This window comes from Nicotiana sylvestris, chromosome 6 (assembly GCF_000393655.2).
Source record: "Nicotiana sylvestris chromosome 6, ASM39365v2, whole genome shotgun sequence".
Classification (NCBI taxonomy): Eukaryota; Viridiplantae; Streptophyta; class Magnoliopsida; order Solanales; family Solanaceae; genus Nicotiana; species Nicotiana sylvestris.
In genome coordinates this window covers 7,920,305-7,944,271 of record NC_091062.1, presented here as the reverse complement: position 1 = coordinate 7,944,271, position 23,967 = coordinate 7,920,305, and the positions used below count along the sequence as shown (strand labels likewise).

Sequence of the window (23,967 nt, the reverse complement as noted above, 5' to 3'; positions counted from 1 at the left end):
TTTTCCTTATATCTTGATATGTAACGTGATTTTATTTTTACAAATTAAGTTAAGTATTTGTTAGATAACTATAACTAAAATTTATTGATATGCATTAATTGGAAATCTCATAAAAATAGTACTTAATATTCTATTACATATTATTATTAACAAATTGCTTTATTTGAGTCGAATGTCTACCGGAAATATCCTCTCAACCGACATAAGCTAGGGGTAAGTTTACATAAGGCATTTAGACATAAGAACTATAAAATTTCAAAAAAAATTTAAGTGAAAATAATATTTGAAAATTAGAGTTGTGTTTGACATGAATATAATTTTGGACTATTTTTAAGTTTTGTTAGTGATCTGAGTGAAAATTTTGAAAAATAACTTTTTGGAGTTTTTAAAATTTTCAAAAAAAATCAAAATTCATCTTCAAGTGAAAATTAAAAATTTTATGGTCAAACACTGATTTCGAAAAAAAGTAAAAAAAATTTGAAAAAGAAGTAAAAAAAATTCTTATGTCCAAACAGGCTCATAATATCCTTCCCATGCCCATTTGTGTAATTCCACTGAGTTTATTGTTATGGTTGTTGATATTAATATTAACGAATAATATATATATAAAAATATGCTATCATTATATGTAACTTAAATTTATTTCTTTTTTCAGCCATATGAGTTGGATAAAGTGGTTTTAAATCGAATGAAAAGGATTTTATTAAGTTGATTGTTATGGTAAAAGAAAATTCTAAAATATTCATACGGTCCAAGTGCAATTGCAGTTAAACTATAATTGAGGCGCATTTGATGGCTTGACATATTGCTTTTCTAGTCTTCAAAGTTATAGAAATTTAGCTACGTGTTGTTATGCTATGTGGTAAATATTTATTCATACCGTGTGTTTACACCAAACTATATTAATTTACTATGATTAATTAATTTAATTAAATAAGAATGCATATAATTTACCATAGTTAAATGATTGAAGTCCATATGCAAGACACATGTCATGTATCTATTGATTTGATGTAAACACCCGATGCAGATAAGTTTTTTCCTATATTATATTCTCCTTTCTAATGTGTTTTGCCCGATCACATGGTCGCCGGCCAACAGAGTAAAATAATTGGCTAAGTCCTAATTACACCGCGTAAAAACCTTGTATTTACTAATTGTTGAGTGCGCGAATAAACTCTCATATTGATAACTGAAAAGATTTGGAGTATATATACAAGGTATCTCAATCTATTCATAGTATGAGACCTTTTAAGAAATTTGTGCGGGCATAGTTCAAAGCGGACAATATCATACTATGATAAGAGTATTTTTGAGTTAGTTGAGCCCAACAATTAGTATTAAAGACCGAGTTCGGCAGGACTAGTATGGCGATGATAGAGTGAAAGTGTGGGGCTTGATTTGCATACTCATACGATCTTGGAGACGTGCACACATGAAAAAGCTAGTTGCGGGCTTCAGTTATCATAAATATTTTGACAATATAGGTGGCACATAATGAATCTCAAATATTGACTTGTGGATCGTGGTAATGGGTCACGTGGAGCTAAAAAAATTGAAGGTTCATATATAGGAATTTTTACCCCCTATAGCAAAGGTTAACGCCTTATTTATTTTAAATAAATACCATTTAAAAAAATTATATTCTATAGATACTTTTTAATGTTTATAGCAAAATATCTAATTTTGGTTACCTCCTACCCCTAAGCCACTAAATACGCTATTCAGTTACACTATTTTCTTTATGTCTCTACTTTGATACATGTCATTCTCTTCTCTCATTCCCTGAAAACACGATGCTCAAGACTTTGAGTGCTTCCAAGCAATAGCGTTGCTGATCAGGCGACATAACCACTATTTTCGGAAGCGAATCGTCGGAGAAATCAAAAGGCTTAGTGGCCGACGGCGATAGGAGTTTACCGGCAGTATCCATCGCCGATCTCCGGCTTCAACTCTTAATGAAAAGTCCGCTACCTTTGGCTCCATATTCGCCTTTATTTTATTTTTTTTGCTTTGTCTTCTTCTATTTGGGAATTTAGAGTTCTTTTCGACAGAATCAAACCAACTTCATCAATCCAGAGCAATTCCACGTGACATCCACGACACAACTTTATCTTTCGCGATGAAAAAGAAGATTTCTGTTAGTATATTTCAATGTAATTTCAACGTATTACGTTGTATTTTTATGTATTTCATTGTATTCATTGTCTTTTTTTCCATTGTAATTCAATGTATCTCGCTGTATTCCATCTATTACATTGTATTCTCTATCTTTTTTCCATTGTATTTCAATGTATCCCGTTGTGTATTTCATTATATTCAGTGTCTCGCTATATGTCATGAATGTATTCATATGTTTTTTTTAATTAATATAATTTATGTATTCAGATGTATTATATAATTTCTCTGAAGATTGCTATGTTATTAGTGTATTTTTAGGTTCAGATTCTTTTTTATAACTTGAAATACAAATTTTGTGTGTTATGATTGAGTTTATTGAGTTATATTAGGAGTCTATTATGTCAATTGATTCATTTTTTGTTTAAAAACAGTGTAATCCCCTATTTCATGTCGTGAATACAGTCGAATACAACTGAATATAATAATCTGTCCAGCAGTAATCTCATATTTCACGCCATGAATACAGTCGAATACACTCGAATACAACAACTGATTAGCTTGACTTCCCTGATTCACGCCTATTTTTGCTACTGTATTCATGAATACAATAACTTAAATACATCTAATAACAACCGAAAACGTATCTACAATCGGTAATATAGCAAATGGTATCTATAGATAACTAATTACCACTAAAAGATAGTGCTTTATGAAAATTTCTCTTATATATAAGATGCATGAATATCTTAACGATATAAGGCTTTTTGAGAAAAATCGTGTGAACTTAGCCCAAAGTAAACAATATATATCACATCATATTAAGAGTATTTGCAGGTTGGTTTAGCCAAATACTGTTAAACTAAAACATGCGTGACATATGACATATATTTGTAGACTAATTAGTATATATTTTCAATTTATGATTATCCATAACGCAGTAAATATACAGGCGGACTCATAATTCAAAATTTGTGACTTTTGAACTCTAAAAAACGGCTTCAAGTACTAATAATTAAAATTAAAATTTAAAATTATATTAATGAATTACATAATACATATGCAAAGTTTAGAACAAATTTACTGGTCCGGCTGAATACGGTGAATTGCTTTCAAGCTCCATTACTGAATAAATAAGTAGATATTATTTGATTCAAACTATGCTGTAACCTTGTAAGTATTTAGCATAGCACGAATCACCAAAGGATGTGGTGCAGTAGATGAGACTATTCTTCCATTAACCGGATGTCTTAAGTTCGAGCTTTGGGTATGGAAAAATCTTTGGTAGGGAGCGTTGACTCCCGAATAGGGCCCTACGCGGCACGAATCCGAATATAGTCGGACTCCAATACGGATACCGAACAACAGATGGGAAACCCAAAAAAAAAAAAAAAAATCATAGCACGATGGGATACGCGTGCCGTTGCTTCTTCGGTACTATAGTTCCAAATGGAATGTCTATATTGGTGTTCTACGCGTTAATTTTATTATTATTATTATTATGCAACTTAAAAAAAAGGAAAATCTAATTCTAGAAGTATTCATATTAAAATCATTGTTATTTTGGTTAAATATTATTACACTTCACATTCAACAGTGTTACCCGTTGTTTTCCTTAAGAACAATAGGATTTGAATAAATGCACAAATCCTTTTATTGGCTGGACTCCATTTTCATTGAATTATTTTCTTTCTTTTTTTAGAAATAGCAAACAAATAATTACAAACTTGTGAGAGCACTCTATGTTTAATGGATATTGCATTCTCTGTTTGCAAATTTCCTTTTATTATTGACATTATCATTTTTCACTTCTTTATATGCAAGATATTTATGTTTTATCCAGAAAGGAAAAAGACATTAAATCATGTTTGTTTTATTCTAAATTGACCGTCTTGGGTATTTTTGGTATCACATATCAATCAGAAGAATTTGTCACACACAAATTTAGTAAGAAAATTTTCACCTTGACTTAAATGATTGTTTAATTCCTTTTTACTTTTATCCGTAAAAATGACATCAGATAGTCAATCTAAAGGGGTGTTCTTTAGAAATTAGTCGGTGCATTCTAAATTTTAGTTTTTCAGTTTACGTTTTCGGAACAAAAATATCCTATATTATTTAAAATTTTAGAACAAAATAACTACTGATTAATCTCTAAATAATATACCTGAAAATGACTATGTGTGCACTTACCTCCTCTTATCTTATCGTGGAATGATTTTACCCATATAACGAAAGTAAATCATCATATATATTTGAAAGTTAATTTTACTAGTATATGATATTTATGTCAAGTCATATTAGTTAATCACTCCACTCATTATTTATACCAATTTGTCGGAGTAGGTAATAGTGATTACTTTATATCTGAATATTTAATTGATTATTTCGAAGATGATGAATATGATCATACCTGCTGGCTCTTAGCTGCTGCTCTCAAGTCTCATATTATGTGTGCCCTTAAATTTACTCTCAAAAGTTTAATTATATATAAAATTTAATTTACATATAACTCATTTTTAGTAATTGTTTTTATTGTTTTTTATCCATTTTTCGTGCCCATTTTAGTGCCCGACTTATTTACTAATTTATATTCACGCCAAAAATTTCGCTTGGCTAAAGCTAGCACGACTTTATTCCTAAATGGCTCAAAGTCAAATACATCTGATTACGGATAAGAATACTTATTACTCCTCACAAAAGCAAGTAATAAAATATTTATTGTTGTTATAATAATCAACAACAATCTTGGAGTAAGAATCTTGGAGTATAAATAGATTAGGGTAAAGTAAATGAGTGTGATATTAAGGTTTGGTTTTTACTTATATTTAAGTCAAGGATTAGGTAACGTACGCGGTACGTGTACAAGATTTTTTTTTTCCTTTTTCCTTCTTCGTTGTAACATAGTAGCATGTTTTGGTAATGAAGATTGACCTTCAATCTCAAGTAAAATAGAAAAAAACAGCTAGACAATGGAAATAGCACCAAACATCATAGTTGGAGCTAGGCGTTTTCATATAAAGAAAGAATAAAGCATAAAGAAGTAAAAATCCAAAAGCAAAAGAAAAAGGTAGTAAAATAAGAGACAACAACATCAAAGAACGTGGTGCAACGGATGAAACTGCTCTTTTTTTAACCAGAGAGGTTTCGGGTTCGAGCTCTGAATATAAAAAATTCTTTGGTAGGAAGTACTTATTCCTAAATGGGGCCCTACGCGGCACTAATCCGGATATAGTCTGGCTCCAATGAAGATACTGAACACCGGGTGAAAACCCAAAAAAAATAAAATAAGAGACAACTACCACCAAAGAATGTGGTGTATCGGGCCGGATGGAGTTGCTCTTTTCTTAGTCTGAGATCTCGGATTCGAGCTCTAGGTATGAAAAAATTCTTGTTAGGGAGCGCTTCCCCGAAATGGGGTCTTATGGGAACACGAATAATTCAAATATAATTGAGCTCCAATACGAGCATTGGACACCGAATGAAAAACCAAAAATAACATAAGAGACAACTCTAGTGATATCGACAAGAGTTTCAATTCTCACTGTTCTTTTTTCCCATTTCTCTTAAACCCAGCATTAAAAGGAAAACTTTATAGTAATAATTGTGTGAAAATACATTTCTGAATCAAGCTAATGAGAGGTTTCCAACTTTAACCAAATATTGTCCAATCACTTCTAAGAGTACCTTAGAAATATTGTTATAATTAGGTAATTTGCCTACGCTTTGCACGGTAACAAATAACTTCGTTAAACTTATAAATGATCATTAATTTCCTAATATTGATAATGCGGTTGAAATCAATAATGTTAATATTTGACTGGTAGTTTTGCAAAGTGCTTGATAATATAGTTTCCATTTCCATGATCTTAGTCAGAATTATTTTCTTAAAGTTTTTATTCTGAAAATGGTGGTCCAACAAAATAATTTCGATTTACAACATTTTTAAAAATACTTTTTCCAAACGCCGCCGGCGTGCCAATTTTGAAAATATCTCTTTCGCTCTCTATTTCTCCAACTTGCGACATAGGTGTTCATGATCATTACAACGTTGAGATTAAAAAATAGTTATTTTTAGATCTCTTTTGTTAAAAAAAAAATAGATTTCTTATGTGTAAAAAAAATGGTCATAAAACTAAAAACAAATTTGTAAAGACTCAAAATATCATTTGACCCTTGAGGTCAACAACTTAATATTGAATGCAACTTGTGAAAAATTACTCTGCAATTCCAAACAAATTGGAGTCGGCTAATATAAATCCTTTTTTTAAAATCTAGGCTAGAACAGAGACTACAATCAAATATAACCTTTTTATTTTTTCAATATATATATATATATATATATATATATATATATATATATATATATATATTTTAAATGTGAAAAACCAATGAATGTATAAGTTATGGATGATTTGTTTATACAATGCAGGCTATTAAGAGTATCAGTTGTATTTATATGTATAGTCATATTCGTAGTTAGTCAAAATTGAGTAGACTAATAAGGGTATTCTTGTAATTAGCTAATGATAGCTGTCATTATATTTTCCTTGCATATGTATATATAGGATATACGATGAAGAATGAAATTAGATTTCTTTTCCCAAAATATCTTTCTTCTAGAAGTCTCCATTGTTCTCTCTTCTTCTCTTGTTTGAGCACAAGTGCCACAACAATGGCAGCTTGAGATTACATTTGATCTCTCAATTCTAACATGGTATCAGAGCTCAGAGTCACATATAACTCAATTCTCGTTCAGGTTTATCATTTTCGTCTTCAATTTCTGCTCGATTAGCAGTCACAAGTCGAGGATCGTGAAACCCTAATTTTCACCCACATTTCACAGATTTGTGAATTATCCTATCCTATATCATGGCGGTAGATGGTGATACTTTGAATTCAACTGATTTACCTAACGTAAACAAGGATACGTTAAATTCAACCAATCCTCTGTACATGCATCCTTCAGAAAGTGCAGGGTCGACACTGGTGCCGGTAGTATTTGACGGAACTGGCTATAGATCTTGGAGAAGAGACGTCCCTATAGCTCTCTCAGTGAAGAATAAGGTTAGCTTCATCAATGGAAAGTGTAAGAAGCCAGATTCTGGCCATCCGATGTTTGAACAGTGGGAGAGATGCGACGATATGGTAACATCGTGGATTCTCAACTCACTCTCAAAGGATCTAGCGGATAGCTTGCAATACGTAGTCGATGCGAAGGAATTATGGCAGGAACTGGAGGATAGGTACGATCAGACGAATTGAGTAAAATTGTACCGGATTTTAAATTCACTAAAGGGAAAAATGTGGCATTTGCTGCAAATGTGCATGGAGGAACAGAAGAGATGGTTTCAGGAAGACACAGTGAAATAGATGCTGGAAATCAAGGTGTGGGGATTCAAAACTTGACAAAGGAGCAGTACAATCAGCTACTGTATTTATTGGAAAACTTCCATGGAGGAAACACAATTGAAGTCTCAAACAACATTACTAGTGGAGCAACAAACTTTGTAGGTATATTGTCTTGCTCTACTCATAAGGAAATTATTGGTAATCTTTCATGCAAATGTTTCAAATCATCTGCTGAATATTGGATTCTGGATTCCGGAGCTACAAATCATATGTCTTATAACAAAGCCCTATTAACTAACATTAGAATCTTACCTTATCCTTTCTTAGTAACCTTACCAAATGGATACAAAGTTAGAGTGACAGAAATTGGTGATGCAATCCTTAGTCCCAAACTGACTTTACATAAAGTGTTGTTTGTTCTTAGCTTTAGGTTCAATTTGATCTCAGTTCATTGTCTAACATCATATCTTAAGTGAAGAGGCCTCTAGAGATTGGTAGAGCAAGGAATGGTCTGTACTTCCTCTGCTCAAGATGCCAGTTCCTTGGTTCTGCTACTGTCTCTACTCCTCTCATTTCAAATTCTTGTTCTGTTTCTACTAGCAATTCAAATAATGCACAATTACACACATCACTCACTGTAGATAATGACCATTCAGAAACATGTCCTGTTCAAGCATCATCTGTAAATGTTCCATCTTCAAGCAATAAGAAAGGCTCTTGTATATCTTCTTGTTCTACTGATGTGTGTGCATCCTTTCCCGATTCTTCATCTTATGAAAAATGTGTTGATTACTTGTGGCATAATAGATTAGGCCATGTACTTTTTGTAAAAATGAGGGGAATATCCTCCATACCTGTAAACTTTGCACCCAAACAACCATTCTTGTGTTCAATTTGCCCTATGGCCAGACAAACAAGATTGTCATTCCCTCAGAAAACTACTTCTTCCACAAATGTTTTTGACCTCTTACATATAGATCTCTGGGGGCCATACCACACAGTGTCCCATGATAATTACAAATACTTTCTTACAATAGTCGATGACTTCAGTAGATCCACATGGACATATCTCCTAAGTTGTAAAAGCATACTGTGATTCAGACTGGGTTGCATGCCCTGATTCTAGACGATCAGTGAGTGGATATCTTGTCTTACTGGGGGCTAGTCCCATTAAATGGAAGTCCAAGAAGCAGGAGACAGTATCCCTCTCCTCTGCAGAAGCAGAATACAGATCAATTAGGAAGGTGGTTGGAGAATTAGTCTGGCTCAAACAGTGCTAGAAGAATTGACAGTACCTTGCCTACATCCTATACCAGTCTTTTGTGATAGTGAGGCTGCAGTACACATGACAAGAAACCCAGTGTTTCATGAACCTACCAAGCATATAAAAGTAGATTGTCATTTTGTCTGCGACAAGTTGTATGATGGCATCATCACCTTGCATCACATTTCCATAGATATTCAGCTAGCAGACATTCTTACCAAGGCCTTGACAGGCATCAAGCATAGTTCTGTTCTCAGCAAGTTGGCAGTGAGTTCCTCACCTCCAACTTGAGAGGGGAGGAGGTATTAAGAGTATCGGTTGTATTTATATGTATTGTCATATTCATAGTTAGTAAAAATTGAGTAGATTAGTAAGGATATTCTTGTAATTAACTAATGGTAGTTGTCATTATATTTTCCTTGCATATGTATATATAGGATATACGATGAAGAATGAAATTAGATTTATTTTCCCAAAATATCTTTCTTCTAGAAGTCTCCACTATTCTCTCTTCTTCTCTCGTTTGAGCTCAACTGCCACAACAATGGTAGCTTGAGATTATATTTGATCTCTCAATTCTAACACAGGCACAAGAATTATTAGTAAGTCATAATATTTCCGATGGAACAAATAACAATTCTATTGACTTTTAAATGTACGTAGGTTATCATTAATGCATTCCAGAAAGCAAAATGCAAAGCATATATATGTCGTTGAACGAGAATTATTATTTCTTTATTTATTCAATGGCGCCAGACATTAGACTTATTCATACGCTATAATATTCCGAATTAACAATAAACAATTTTATTGACTTTTAATTTAAATATATGTGAATGATAGATTTTAAAAGGCAAATGCAAAGAACAGTCGTTGAATGAGAATTTGCATGATTGCCAACTAGTTGCCAGCGGTAACTTGGAAAGGCCTGCAATATATATATATATTCAAAAAAATATGATTTTTTTTAACGAATTTTATGTCGGTAATATGCGAATGTAAAAATTTCATTTTCTGCTGAAGGAAGCTTCTAAGTTGTTTCTTCCTAAGAATCAAGAAGATATATACCAAGATAATGACAAATTAAAATTAAACAGATAATAAATTTTGAAGTATTATTTCTGTTTCTATTATGGTCAGAACTTCACTACTCACTAGACAATCTTGACTCGGTATAGGTTTGATTTAGAGACAAAAATTAAAATTTGGTTGCACTTTATCTTTTTGCTGGCTGCAATGCATGTTTGTCAAGTTAGGCAGCTGAAACCATGTCTCATTCCTCGTTCCATCTTATTGCTACCCCACGTCTGTACACTAAACCTACTTTTTCTCTCTCTATATATATATTATAAAATAAAAGTAATGCAGTAAAATGTAAACAAGAAGAGATAGAGAGAATGGAGAAGTGTTTTCTTCTTTCACTTTGGTGTAATTTTTCATTGCAATTACATGGCCTTTTATAGGCATAAAAAGAAAAGATGATGGACATAAAATAGGAAATTTAATCTTTAAGTTATTCACAACATGGGCATCCAATGTAGCATCCAATGTAGTATCCAATGTACAAACTATTCATAACACTCCCCTTGGATGTCCATGTAAGATAATGTGCCTCATTAAAAACTTACAAAAAAAATATTGGGATGTACATAGTTATTTATAATATGCATTGCTTGCTGCCTTATTAAAAATCTTACCAGGAAAACCCAGTGGGACAAAACCTTGGTTAAGGAAAAGAGTGCAGCGTGTAGTTACTCCCCCTGATGAAAAATCACTTAATGTCTCGAAGACGACACATTCTAATCTTATATATCAGCTTTTCAAATATTGAGGTTGGTAATGCCTTAGTGAACAGATCAGCCAAATTATCACTTGAACGAACTTGTTGTACATCTATTTCACCATTCTTCTGAAGATCATGAGTGAAAAAGAATTTCGGTGAAATGTGTTTTGTTCTATCTCCTTTGATATATCCTCCTTTCAATTGAGCTATGCATGCAACATTGTCTTCATACAATATTGTTGGAATATTCTCTTTCGAAGAAAGACCACATGTTTGCTGAATGTGTTGAGTTATAGATCTTAACCAAACGCATTCTCGACTTGCTTCGTGAATGGCTATTATCTCCGTATGATTTGAAGAAGTAGCAACCATAGTTTGTTTTGTCGAACACCATGATATGGTTGTACCTCCACTTGTAAATAAATTGCCTGTCTGAGATCGACCTTTGTGTGGATCAGACAAATATCCTGCATCTGCATAACCAATCAATGATGGCTTGGATTCATTTGAATAAAATAAACTCATATCAATGGTCCCTTGAAGGTATCTGAATATATGTTTAATACCATTCCAGTGTCTTTGTGTTGGCGAAGTACTAAATCTTGCCAATAAGCTTACTGAGAAAGCTATATCTGGTCGGGAATTATTGGCAAGATACATTAATGCCCCAATTGCACTAAGATATGGTACTTCGGCACCAAGAAGCTCTTCATCATTTTCATGAGGTCGGAATGGATCTTTCTTTATATCAAGTGATCTCACAACCATCGGGGTACTCAATGGATGTGCTTTATCCATATAGAAGTTTTTCCAATTTAAGTGACAATATTCGAAATGAGATTATTTATTTAATTCAGAGTCGCCACTTGGGAAAGGTTTGGCTTTTGGTGTCCCAAGTCACCGATTTATCTTGAATCCCAAATCGAGGAAATTTTCGACTTTTCCAAATGAAGTCTGCGAACCAGAAATTCTAAGTAAGGAATTCTGTTGACCCGAGGGAAGGTGTTAGGCACCCTCGAATCCCATGGTTCTAGCACGGTCGCTTAAATTGTTATAATGACTAAATATCTGATTTAAATATATGTTATGACTTACGTGCTTCTGTTGAGTTTAAACCGCTTTTATTATTGTCATTTATTTTTATAGAATTGCAACGTCGTGAAAATGCATCTCAAACCACGTCACAGTCAATGCACCCGTAGTTGTTAACACATTTCGGCTCCGTTGAGATTGGGATTTGGGTCACATCAATGCGCACCCGAATTTAAGGATGTAATTTAATTAAACCGCGCTTAAAGAGTCTAACGCGTTATTGTCTTTGGAGAAGGCGGGGAAATTCACTAGACAACCCATCCCAAATTCTAAATATTTATTATGATTAATTATTGAGGGCCCCGCAATGTGTATCTTTATTTGCACGAGGCTCATCTCATTATTTTTAAAAGGGATATCCTAAAGTGGCTACATTTCTATTATATTTGTCTCTAAAAAATAGAAAGGAAAAGGTACGTGCTAATTCAATTGGATGCTTTTTAGCCAAATCCGAATTTCCTGTTAATCATCTGGTTAGTTGTCTACAAGATGAAGAATGTCATACCTCGTGGAGTCTGCTTTTAATTTGGTAAAAATTTACATACAAGCTGATGAAACGCTACACTTACATCCAAACATTTTTTGAATTGAATTTAACTAAACTTATTTAAGCTAGATTAAAGGAATTGACTACTAGGCATTGTTACTAATGGGGATTCGAACGTGATCCTATATACAGCTTAACGGGATCCGATAAAAGAACTATAATAAAACAGAACAGCATTGTATAAAGTTGAAGTGTTCTATCCTATGCATATCATTATAGCTGAAAAGGAATTTGGTCAGTCACTATGTCAATTATCCGTGCATTCTGTGTACTGTACAATTACGTACCTTGTACCAATGAACAACTATAAACTAAAACACAAGAGACTAAAACTCAGTTAAGTATCAATTAACTATCCTTTCATACTATTGGATTACAAACCAAATCAATTATACGAGCCCATCAATATACCATGAGTATTACAACAAATACTTAAACTTCTTCAACATCTTTCATTTCATGCTTTCAAACTGTTTCAGTTACACCAATATGGGACTCGAAATGTGTACCTGGAATGTTGAAAATGCAGAGGAGAAGAAGAAAGAGATAAGGAAAATCAGCAGCAGCAGGGCACAAAGTAACAGCAACAGACAAAGTAACAGCAGCAAACAGAACAACACAGCAGAACAGGCTTGAGTGCAAGAATGCAACTATGGCCGATAGAAAAGGTAGCCAAATGACAGCAGCCCACAGTGGAATAGAATTAAAACTCCAGGCAGATCAGAACCAGCAATAAACCAATGAAAACACTCAACCAGTAGACTCAATTGGAACTTCAAAGAATCAGAATTGTTTGAACAAGTTGAAAAACAAATGAAACCTAGACAACAATAGGAAGAAACAGTTTCTGATTGTTGACTGTATGCTTTCTATCTCTTAACCTCTCTCTCTATCTGTGTTTTTCTAAAATCAGTTCTATCCTTTTTCAATCCTCTCTGTATGTATATCCAATCCCCCAATGTGTATGCCTTCCTTCCTTTATCTCTCTGTCTATCTATTCTCCTAAAATCCCTCAAAATCCAGTCTCATCCCCCTCTTTCTCCTAAATCAGTCTCTCTTTTTATAGCCTAACATCAGCTATTCATAGCCTGTTAAAACACATCAGAACCCCCTATCTTTCTTGCTGTTTTTCCACTCAAAATTTTAAAATATGAAACCCCTCCCATGAGATTCCTGATAGCCCTTTTAATTAGTTTATTAAACTAAAAGCAAACATGGGCAGCAAGAATATAATCTGACAGCATATGCTGTCAAACTATTTTAATCTTAACAAAGGCCTTTATGCACATGTTGTGCACAAGTGCACATGCCCCCAATTCAGACTGCAGTTACAGACCAAGACCCTTAAATTTCTGATTCAAGTACAATAACTATAAGTAGTTAAACTCAATTCCTAATTTGATTTAAGTAGGATTTCAACAGAAAAACCAATCAAATTATTATCATTCAAAGCTTTGAACTTATTGACGATGTGTATCGACTCGACTATACTAATTACAACATATACAATCGAAAGCCATGATCAGAACTCTAACAGTATCAACATACAATTCAAATTGTACTAACTAAGCAAAAGTTGTACTGGTGAATCAATTAATCAATCAATTTCAAAGTTCAACTGATTGCACAGCTCATACACATATACACATTATCAGTGAATAGAAGACAAACTCGATCAAACACATAGATGGACAACAACAGTTGATAAAATTTAAAAGACACAAATTAAACAAAACATTTGGCCATACGAACAGACCTTTAACAACACATGTACTGAATCGAGGAAAGAAAAACACACCTACCTTAAAGTCCTTGAAAAAATCAGAAAACCAGCTCGTGTTTGAAATGAACCTTCTTGGGGTTGAACGGACTTTAATCGAAGTGTTCCATTAGACCCTAATCACTTGGCTTAAACGGACACAAACCAGGCATGAGAACTTCTAGGGTTCCTAAGGGTAGATTTGGGTTTTGGGTTTCCTTGGTTAGATTCGGACCAAACCAAGCATGGTTTGGTCACACGGGAGGTCTGGGGACTGTCTGGTATGAATCTAGGGTAGATCGGTGTAAGTCGAGGTCCAACTCGAATCTTCAAATGAAGATTCGAGAAGGTGGGAGGGGATTCGAGCTAAGTGGTTGATGGATTCATGCTCAGGGTGTCAAGGTGGTCCTGGGGTGTTAAGGTGGGGGTCACCGGCGTTCATGCCGCCGGGGTTAATGGTGAGGGGAAAGGGGGCGGCTAGGGTTCAAAGGGGTTGGTCTGTGAAGGGGACGACCTAAGGCAGGGGGGTTTGGTTTAGGCGCGGGGTGAAGGGGGAAGGGTTTATATACGGGGTAGATGGTTGGGTCTTGGCCGTTAGATCACTCGAGATCAACGGCCTGGATCTAAAGATTAATCCAAACGGTGCCATTTAGTTTAGTACTAGGGTCGGGTTGGTCCGAGTGGAATGGGTCGGTTTTGTTCGTGAGTACAAGGGATGTAATCTCGGTCGTTGATCATTCTGAGATCAACGGCCCAGATCAAGCATGACCCAAACGACGTCGTTTGAGATACTCCTGGGGCTGAACTGATCTGGACCGGATGATTTGGGTTTGGGCTCGTTGTTTTGCTTTGGGCCTGGACCAATCCGAAAAAATCCTTCTTCTTTTATTTTCCTAATTTTAAAAACACAAAACCTAATTAAATAAAATTAAACACCAATAATTAACACTTAATGTAATTATTACACACATATTAAAATATTTAAAGTAGGTAAAATCAACCAAGGCAACAATCAGGACAAAAATGCATATTTTATGATTTTTCATTTAATAACCGGATTACGGTTCAAACTGCACATGATACACACATTTTTTGTATTTTGTTTTAATAATAATAAATAAAAAAAATGGGCAAAAATCATAGATAATTAACAAAATGCCACGTAAAAATCCAAAAATTATACAGCAAGACCAATTGCTATTATTTTCGTTTCTTTTGGAGTGATTGTCGCGAAAACAAAAATCACGTGCTCACAGCTGCCCCTCTTTGTTCGGAAACACGAAGAGTTTTCGTGCAAATATAAAGTGAGCGGATATGAGCGACTTTTGCCTATTGGACTACTCCGTGTGAAGCATCTTTTTGAAAGATTTGACTGAATCTTTGCTTCGAAGATTTTCTACATATCCTGGGCTAAACAAGAATCAGGTCAATGTAGTTCGGGAATTTTTTGCAGCTGGGACTACCATGGGATTGCAATGCTTGCTGTTACTGTTGTTGCTGTTGTCACCGTTGCTTTACTGACCGCCTTATTACAACCAAAGAAAAATTGAAACTAAATACTTATATGCATGTCAACTGCTAGTTACAAGATTCCTATCTATGATTCTTTTGCGACTTGATCTTGGGTCTTAGCTGATTTTGCTTGGAGACTTCGATCCGAATCTTGATGCTTGCGAGTTGTAGGTGCTTGTTTAATCTCTGGGATACTGAGTGAGACGCGACTGGCAGAGTTCGGGACCTTGATCAAGTTTTGGAGCGATCCGCCTTCCATTTTCTCCGGTATCTCGGGACATCTTCTGTTTGTCTTTTTCTTCTTTGATTCTGAGTTGAGACTCATCTCGTGGGTTGTTTCGATCCGTGTGGCTCGAGGTCAGACCTGCGAGGAAAAACAAACGAACGAAATTTTCTGCCCCAGTTCTACTAGGAAAATTTCGTGAGTTAGTTGCCAGGAAGTTTATAGAGTTGGTGAAAGGATTCAAAAATTTCAGTTTCCAAAATGCCAACTTCGGGATCGGATCAACGATATGGCCACAAGGTATGAATGCTCAGTTTAGGGTTGGAGCCCTAAGGCTGGCGGAATGGAAATAGTTCAGTTCAGGGTTGAAGCCCTAATGCTGACTAGCTGGGGAGAAGCTCAGTTTAGAGTTGAAACTCTAATGCTGACCAACTGGGGAAAAGTTCAGTTTAGGGTTTAAAACCCTAATGCCGACTAAAGGAAAAGTTCAGTTTAGGGTTTAAAACCCTAATGCCGACTAAAGGAAAAGTTCAGTTTAGGGTTTAAAACCCTAATGCTGACTGAAGAAAAAGAGTTCAGTTTAGGGTTTAAAACCCTAATGCTGACTGAATAGAAAAAGTTCAGTTTAGGGTTTAAAACCCTAATGCTGACTAAAGGAAAAGTTCAGTTTACTGAAGGAAAAGAGTTCAGTTTAGGGTTTAAAACCCTAATGCTAACTGAATGAAAAAAGTTCAGTTTAGGGTTTAAAACCCTAATGCTGACTAAATGAGAAAAGTTCAGTTTAGGGTTTAAAACCCTAATGCTGACTAAAGGGAAAGGTTCAATTTAGGGTTTAAAACCCTAATGCTGACTAAAGGGAAAGTTCAGTTTAAGGTTTAAAACCCTAATGCTGACCAAATGGGAATAGTTCAGTTTAGGGTTGGAGCCCTAATTATGACGAGGTGGGGGGGAAAGTTCAACTTAGGGATTAGAGCCCTAAATTGGGAAGGCTGTCAGGTTATGCTGGACACTATTCGGGTTATGTCAGACAGATTAGTCGGGTTATGCTGGAAAGATTCGTCGGGTTATGCCGGAGGGTTCATCGGGTTATGCCGGAAGATTCATCGGATCATGCCGGAAAATTTATCGGAACATGCCGGGAAGATTTATCGGGTTATGCCAAAGATTCATCGGGTTATGCCGGAAGATTCATCGGGTTATGCCGGAAGATTTATCGGGTTATGCCAAAAGGATTCATCGGGTTATGCCGAAAGGTTCATCGGATCATACCGGAAAATTCATCGGAACATGCCGGGAAGATTATCGGGTTATGCCGGAAGATTCATCGGGTTATGCCGAAAGGTTCATTGGATCATGCCGGAAAATTCATCGGAACATGCCGGGGGGTTCATCGGGTTATGCCGGAAATATTCATCGGGTTATGCCGGAAGATTCATCAGGTTATGCCGGAAAGATTCGTCGGGTTATGCCGGAGGGTTCATCGGGTTATGTCGGAGGGTTCATCGGGTTATGCCGGAAGATTCATCGGGTTATGCCGGAAGATTCATCAGATCATGCCGGAAAAAGGTAAGAGTCTTCGAGTTATGTCGGGGAAATCATCGGGTTATGCCGGAGGTTCATCGGGTTATGCCGGAAAGGGAAAAGAGTCCTCGGATTATGCCAGGGACGTCATCGGGTTATGCCGGGGACGTCATCGGGTTATGCCGGGGATTTGGGTAGATAAAGCTCCTTGGGTTATGCCAGGGAGATCCGTGGTTTATACCGGGATAGTCGAGGAATGAGGTCCTATGCTACCATGATTTGTTTTTCTTTTGGGATGTTCATTTTTATTCCTCGTCTTCTTTCTTTTCTTTGGTTCACCTCCCTTTTTTTTATTTCCTTTTATTTATCAAAATGCACGAAAATATTATGGGAAACTTACCTTTGGTCGTTTTCCGCCGCAAGGTTGTTTCAATGCTTGCGCGTTTTATTTCTTTTGGGCTACACCTGCTTCTTGCACGGCTGCTTTGGGTCGCACCTGTCTCAATTTTCCTAAACAAAGAAAAATTGTCAGTTTGAAAACGGCGGTTGGTTTGGGGACGTTGACTGTTCCAATTGCTTTGTCTTGGCCTAATTCTTGTTGAGAAGTTCTGCCATTGATTGGATTCACATGCGAAACCCTTTGGACTACTCAGACTTGCATTTCCAGATTTTGTGATTATTTGCCTTGTAAGGCTTTGGTTTTTCCGTCCCGTTCTGCTTGGGGATTTTATTAGGGAGACTCTGTGGGGATTTGTACAAGGGAATCTCCGTGGGTATTTGTCTAATGCAAACTCTGTGAGGATTTTTTTTTATTAAAGCAGACTTGCTGGGGATGTGCTGGGGCAGACCTCTTTGGGGAATTGTACGAGGGGAGTTCTGTGGGGATTTGTAACAAAGGGATACCCTGTGGGGATTTGTCGGTTTTGTGTCAGGGATTTTGATCCTCAAACCTAAACCGTAGTGGCTAATCGCGTGGGACTTAACCTCTCCAACTTTATTTTGACTTCGTAGGCTCTTCTTTTCTTTCGAACGTCTTTACTTTGGAAGCAAATCAACTACCATGGCCAGTCGGGATGGGACTGACGCGCCACTGAGGCCGTACATTTTATTTGACTTTTGCCAAACGGGGCCCTGTAAAAAAAACCCGGTCCTGCCACCTTTCTTTGTAATTGTTACGGAATTAAGAGTTAGATCAAAAGGAACTCAAAGAAAACTATGTGAAGGAAAGCATATGAGTTTAAAGAGAAGCGTCCCTTTCGGGGAGAGAAGAAGGACTTATCTGGAGTGTATGCTGGCTTCAACTGACATGACATGCCTTTTGGACTGGATGCCCGACCTTCAAGAACTTGCATTTCCTCATGCCTCAAACAGATCTATGTTTTTCAAAACCCGGGAGCCTTGCTAGGACTTTCTGAGGTAGAATCATCTTTTTGGCCGACAACGCCCTTTGCGGGTTTTCGCTAGTCGACCTCTCTCATTTCTCTTCTTACTGTCGCCTGCTAGCACTCTTTGCGAGTTTTTACTAAACAAGCTCTCTCATTCTCGATTTCTCTTCTCGCATCGCCTCACGGTGCCCAAAGGTTTTCACCGACAAGACTCTCTCATTTTATTCTCCTCATTTTGTTGTATCAGACCCAAATAATTCCAACTTTCCATTTTGAAACGCTTTGCTGATTGATCAGAAGGACTTGGACAAAAGCTTGGGGTGAAAAGAATGTGGATTGAATTACAACTTTGAAACCTTTTGGGCGGGATCATCGCCGAATCATTATAACTTCTGCCCCAGTTTTACTTTCGGGGGAATTCCTGGTTTTTTGTTTTGGTGTGACTGAACCCCAAGGAGAGGTTGCCTATGTATCCTTTTGGAATCAAGTCAAACGTAGTTCGGGCTGCATTTGTTGTTTTCTGATTTGCTTTGTTTTTCACTTTCCGTATATATATATTTTTTTTTATTTTTTTTTTCAATAATATTTTCAGGTTCCAAAGAGGGTAATCAAAGGAGAGTAACCGGCTCAAATGGGTTTGCAAAAGGGTCGATCGTGTTTGGGTGGCGAGAATGAAAGTCTTCATCATCTCAAACTATGCAAAAATATCGCCAGAGCGATTTAGACGTATCACTGCACCTGCTTTCCAAGCAAGGCTGACGTCATTTCTTTCGACGTCGCCCAGATATAAATGCTCCTCTTGGCAATGTTTTTCAATAACGTATGGACCCTTCTTTGTTGGTACAATTTCTCGTGACAAACCGCAGTCATTAAGGTTAACATTCTGTATGGGTCTAAACCCATTTACTGCCCTCAAACTCTGCTTTAGTGACGGACATTTTCCAAACCATGAACCAATTTTCTTTAGTTGTTCCTACTTTTTCAAATTCTTTATATCTTAAATTTTGACTCATTATTTGAAGTCTGACGGAGTTCTCGTGATCCGGGCATGAAGTCCGCAAACATGTCATGTTATTTAAAGCTGCATTTATCAGAATTGAAGAGAACACAAAAAGGAAACATATAAGAAGAAAGTGAGTGATGAAACTGATTTCATTTCTTGGCATTTTGGGGAAGATAAAGAAAAAGGTTGACATTCAGGAAATTAAAAACATGAAACTTAAAGAAAAACATCTGAGTCACACCCTGGGGTAGCTCGTGATGCAGAGAAAGTGGCAAGACAGGTTTATTAGGACTTCCGTTTGATCAAGAATGGCGTAGCCTTCTAGTTTTGAAGCTTGGTGCTTGGTCACATGTACGATACTTCAGCGGTGCCAGTGCCCTCTCCCGGCTGGACCATGTGTATTTCGCATAACTTTTCCCTCGTTGCCTCACATATTTCCTCACTCTCCTCGAGCGGGAACACCTCATCACCTTCCTCTTTGTTGTATCTTGGCTTCTGTGGTATGCGTCCAACGAATACTGGCTCGTTCGGCCGAGGTGGTTTGATCGTCCCCCATACCATAGAGGCCTGCTTGGATACATCAATTATTCCTTTTTCTTGCTCCGGAGTTGCCCTGGGCTCCCTTTCTGTATTAGCAATAGCAATTATGGCTTTAAGCGCCGGATCAATCTCCTCGTCTTCACAAATCATCCCAATTATCGGCCCCGTTGTTGTGGGCGGGCAACAGATTATTGGTCACATTCGGGATATCCTCGTCTTTCAACACAATCTTCCCTTGGTCTAACAGATTCTCTACAGCTTGTTTCAATGTCCAGCAGTTGTTGGTGTCGTGCCCTTCTACCCCTGAATGGTACGCACATCTGACACCCCGTTGATATGATGGTGATCCCGGGTTCTGCCCGTTTGGTGGTATGGGTTGCAACAAATTCATCTGGACAAGCTTAGGGAATAGGGTGGAATATGGTTCACCGATTGGTGTATAGTTGGGTCTCCTGGGTGGTTCCCGATGACGGAAATTATTCTGAGGAAGTCGAGGATTGTAGTGGTTTTGGTGAGGAGGCTGATTCCTAGGATGTGGAGCTTGCCCCCGATTGGCTGGCTGTGACCGCTGGATGTAAGGCTGGGTGTTCATGACCATGTAAGGCTGAGGAGCGTATGTCACATTTGAGTGGGGGTAGTAGTGTTGCGAGGTTCTTTCCGAAAAACGGGGCCTGGGATTACGATATTCCCTTGCTTCTGAGGCTGCCATGGCTGTTTCTTCCTTTTTCTTCCCTCTTGCCATTCCTCCGGACCCGCTTTGGACGGCTTGGGAGGTCGCCCTTATGGCTGCTTGACTCAAAATCCTACCTGTTTTCAGACCATTCTCCACCATCTCTCCAATCTTAATTGCTTCTGCAAACGGCTTTCCCATGGCTGACATCATGTTTTGGAAATAGTCAGACTCTTGAGCCTGGAGAAAGGTAGTGACCATTTCCACTTCATCCATGGGAGGCTTCACCCTCGACGCCTGCTCGCGCCACTTAATAGCATACTCTCTGAAGCTTTCTGAAGGTTTCTTTTTCAAGTTCGACAGAGAATTTCGGTCTGGTGTGATGTCGATGTTATACTGGAATTGTCTCACAAAATCTCTAGCGAGATCATCCCAGACATGCCATCGGGACATGTCCTGGTCCATGTACCATTCTGAGGCTATTCCTACCAGACTTTCCCCGAAATATGCCATTAGCAATTCCTCTTTGCCTCCGGCTCCCCGCAGTTGGTTGCAATATTTTTTGAGATGAGCAATGGGATCGCCGTGCCCGTCGTACTTCTCAAACTTTGGAGTTTTGAAACCCACAGGGAGATGCACGTGAGGGAACATGCATAGATCAGCATAGGAGACGCTTTTCTGTCCGCTCAAACCTTGCATATTTTTCAAATTTTGCTCAAGGCTCCTCATTCTTTTGGCCATCTCATCTCGTTCAGCAATTTTGGGGGTTTGGTCCTGCTCCAGTGCAAACTCATATTGAGGTTGTTGAGGGGGAGTGTTGGTGGTGAATCGAGTTGGTTCCAATGAGAAAGAGGGAGCTGGAAAGGTGAATGAGGAAGAGTCGAAATTGGGCATGTGTGTAGTGGGCTGTGCCATGATTGGATAGGACGGTGCGGTGAAAATGCTTGTAGCGACATCTGTCGTTGACATCCAAGGGCAAGATTCAGAGGGTGATCCTGCGGAGTGGGCCGAAATGGTCGGGTACCCGAACGGAGTAGCTGGGTAGCTTATGGGAATGTTTGAAATCCCACTTGTTCTGTGGAACAACTCAGGGAATCCAGGGATACTACTTGGTGGTTCCCTTCCATTATGCCAGTCATCCAACATCTCCATCATGTGGAGCCTCAGGATTCTGTTTTCCTCAGCAGTTGCCGACTCGAAAGTTGGGACGGCCGAGATCGAACTCTCATCAGGGACGGGAATTGTCGGCAAAGGAATTTCCGAAAATATCGCTATATTCCCCTTCGACCCTGTGAAGTAAGTGTGAATACCCCCTTTTGTCTTAATAGCGGGTAACTGAACACTCTCTTTTGACCTCGTGAAATATGAATGCGAGGCCAGACTTCCCTCAAACCAACTACCTTTCTAAAACCTGGAAGACTCATCAGCAGACAAGTGGTTAGTTCGAAACAAATAACAGATAGGCAATCTCACGTTGGGGCATGATGCACCTATACAGTTAAATGAATTTCTACATGTCTGCAACGAAGACATGCATCATTCCGGCTTCTTTTAGGCTCCCCCTTTTATTTATTATTATTTTTATTTTTTATATATATATTTTTTATTATTTTATTTATTTATCTATTTATTCTCTTTTTTATTACTGTTTTCAATATTTGCGGTAAAATGTGACCGGATCTGATGAGGATTGCCTACGTATCACGACGCCGCGCGAATTAGATCATTACGTAGTTCGAAACTAACAAGTATAAAGATAAAGAAACAAGTGTTCATTTAGCATTGTGCTCATCCCGCACATTTATTAGGGTGATTTAAGCAAAAATGATTTGACTAAAAATGACCTGACTATTATTTTAGAAAGAAAGATCCGATTTTCGAACACGGTCTTTCAGCACTTCGGAGATGAAGATTTTAAGGCTGTGAGGGTCAATTGATCAAAACTTTAAAAAGTGGCCGTTTATGCAAAGTCAGCCTTCCGTCGTCCCTTTCGGGAACATTTGGCCGTTTTTTACAACAACAGCATCACTTGATTTTTTTTATATATATATATATATATATATATATATATATATATATATATATATATATATATATATATTTTTTTCATAATGGTAATCCGACATTGGGAACATGGTCTCACAGAGCCTCGGGGACGAGGATTCCAAGGCTGTCGGGCAAATTGGTCAGAGTTCAAAATGACCGAAAATGGTTGTTTGTGCAAAATCAGCCTTCCGGCGTCCCTTTCGGGAACATTCGGCTATTTTTGACAAAACGGCGTCACCTGACTCATAAATTAAAATTCTAACATTTTGGCTATTTCTGAAAAAGGGGAGGTTGGACCTGATGAGGGTTGCCTACGTATCTCATACCCCTATGAGAATCAAACCGGCGTAGTTCTCGCCATCGTGAATAGAGTAAATCAATTAAACCCTCTTTTGAATATAATCTTTTAAAGAAAAAGCAAGAATATATTTTTTTTTGGATTTTTTTTTATATATATATATATATTTTTCTTTTGAAAAGAGATAAAAACCAAAGAAAATATTTTTTTTAAGGAAGTATTTAGACTATTAGTCTGAATTTATAAAAGAGGTACTACGAAAGAAACAACATTTTTTTTGAATTCTGAATTTTCCATTTTTTTTATTTTTTAAATAAATATATATATTTTTTATTTTGAAAGTAATTTTTTTATGTTCTAATAAATCCAACTACAAGACAATTTTTTTTTTTATATATTTTTTTTATCTTGAATTTATATATATATTTTATCTTGAATTCCGGCGAGGTTTTGACACTACTTGGACAACGTTTTTTTTTTCAAAAAGAAGTAATCATCTCCCTACGCTGCTATATTTTTTTGAAAATCTTTTAGAAACCGGTCGACATGCAGATCCGAAGCAAATAAATGCGCAAAACGAACAAGATGTAGCAGGATGGTCTTTTCATTTCAGGTTGCCTGTCCTAGACGGACCCAACCCCTGTGTTGAGTCCCCTAAGCCAAATGCAACATGATGCAAATAAACGTTCCTACTAGGGATCCGGCATGAAGTTTCGTTATACTAGGTTTATAACCTGGGTATATGTTCTAGACTGTGTACCCGAGTGGACAACTCGAGTCGAAGAGGGGGCAACTTACTGGGAACCAAAAGGCCATCCGGCTTCGTAACTTATCCGTCCTCTTTCTTATTTCAG

At 37.1% G+C, this 23,967-nt stretch overlaps 1 protein-coding gene across 1 annotated transcript; it reads left to right on the top strand.

Moving 5' to 3' along the window:
* Positions 1-6,990: 6,990 nt before the first annotated feature.
* Positions 6,991-7,383, top strand: LOC138870234 (uncharacterized). Its single transcript, XM_070148027.1, has one exon. It carries the CDS (start codon positions 6,991-6,993, stop codon positions 7,381-7,383), a length of 393 nt encoding a protein of 130 aa, XP_070004128.1.
* Positions 7,384-23,967: the final 16,584 nt, after the last annotated feature.

What these genes read in the sequence shown, in the direction of transcription:
- LOC138870234 (XM_070148027.1), top strand. Translation starts at nt 6,991, where the DNA reads ATGGCGGTAGATGGTGATACTTTGAATTCAACTGATTTACCTAACGTA.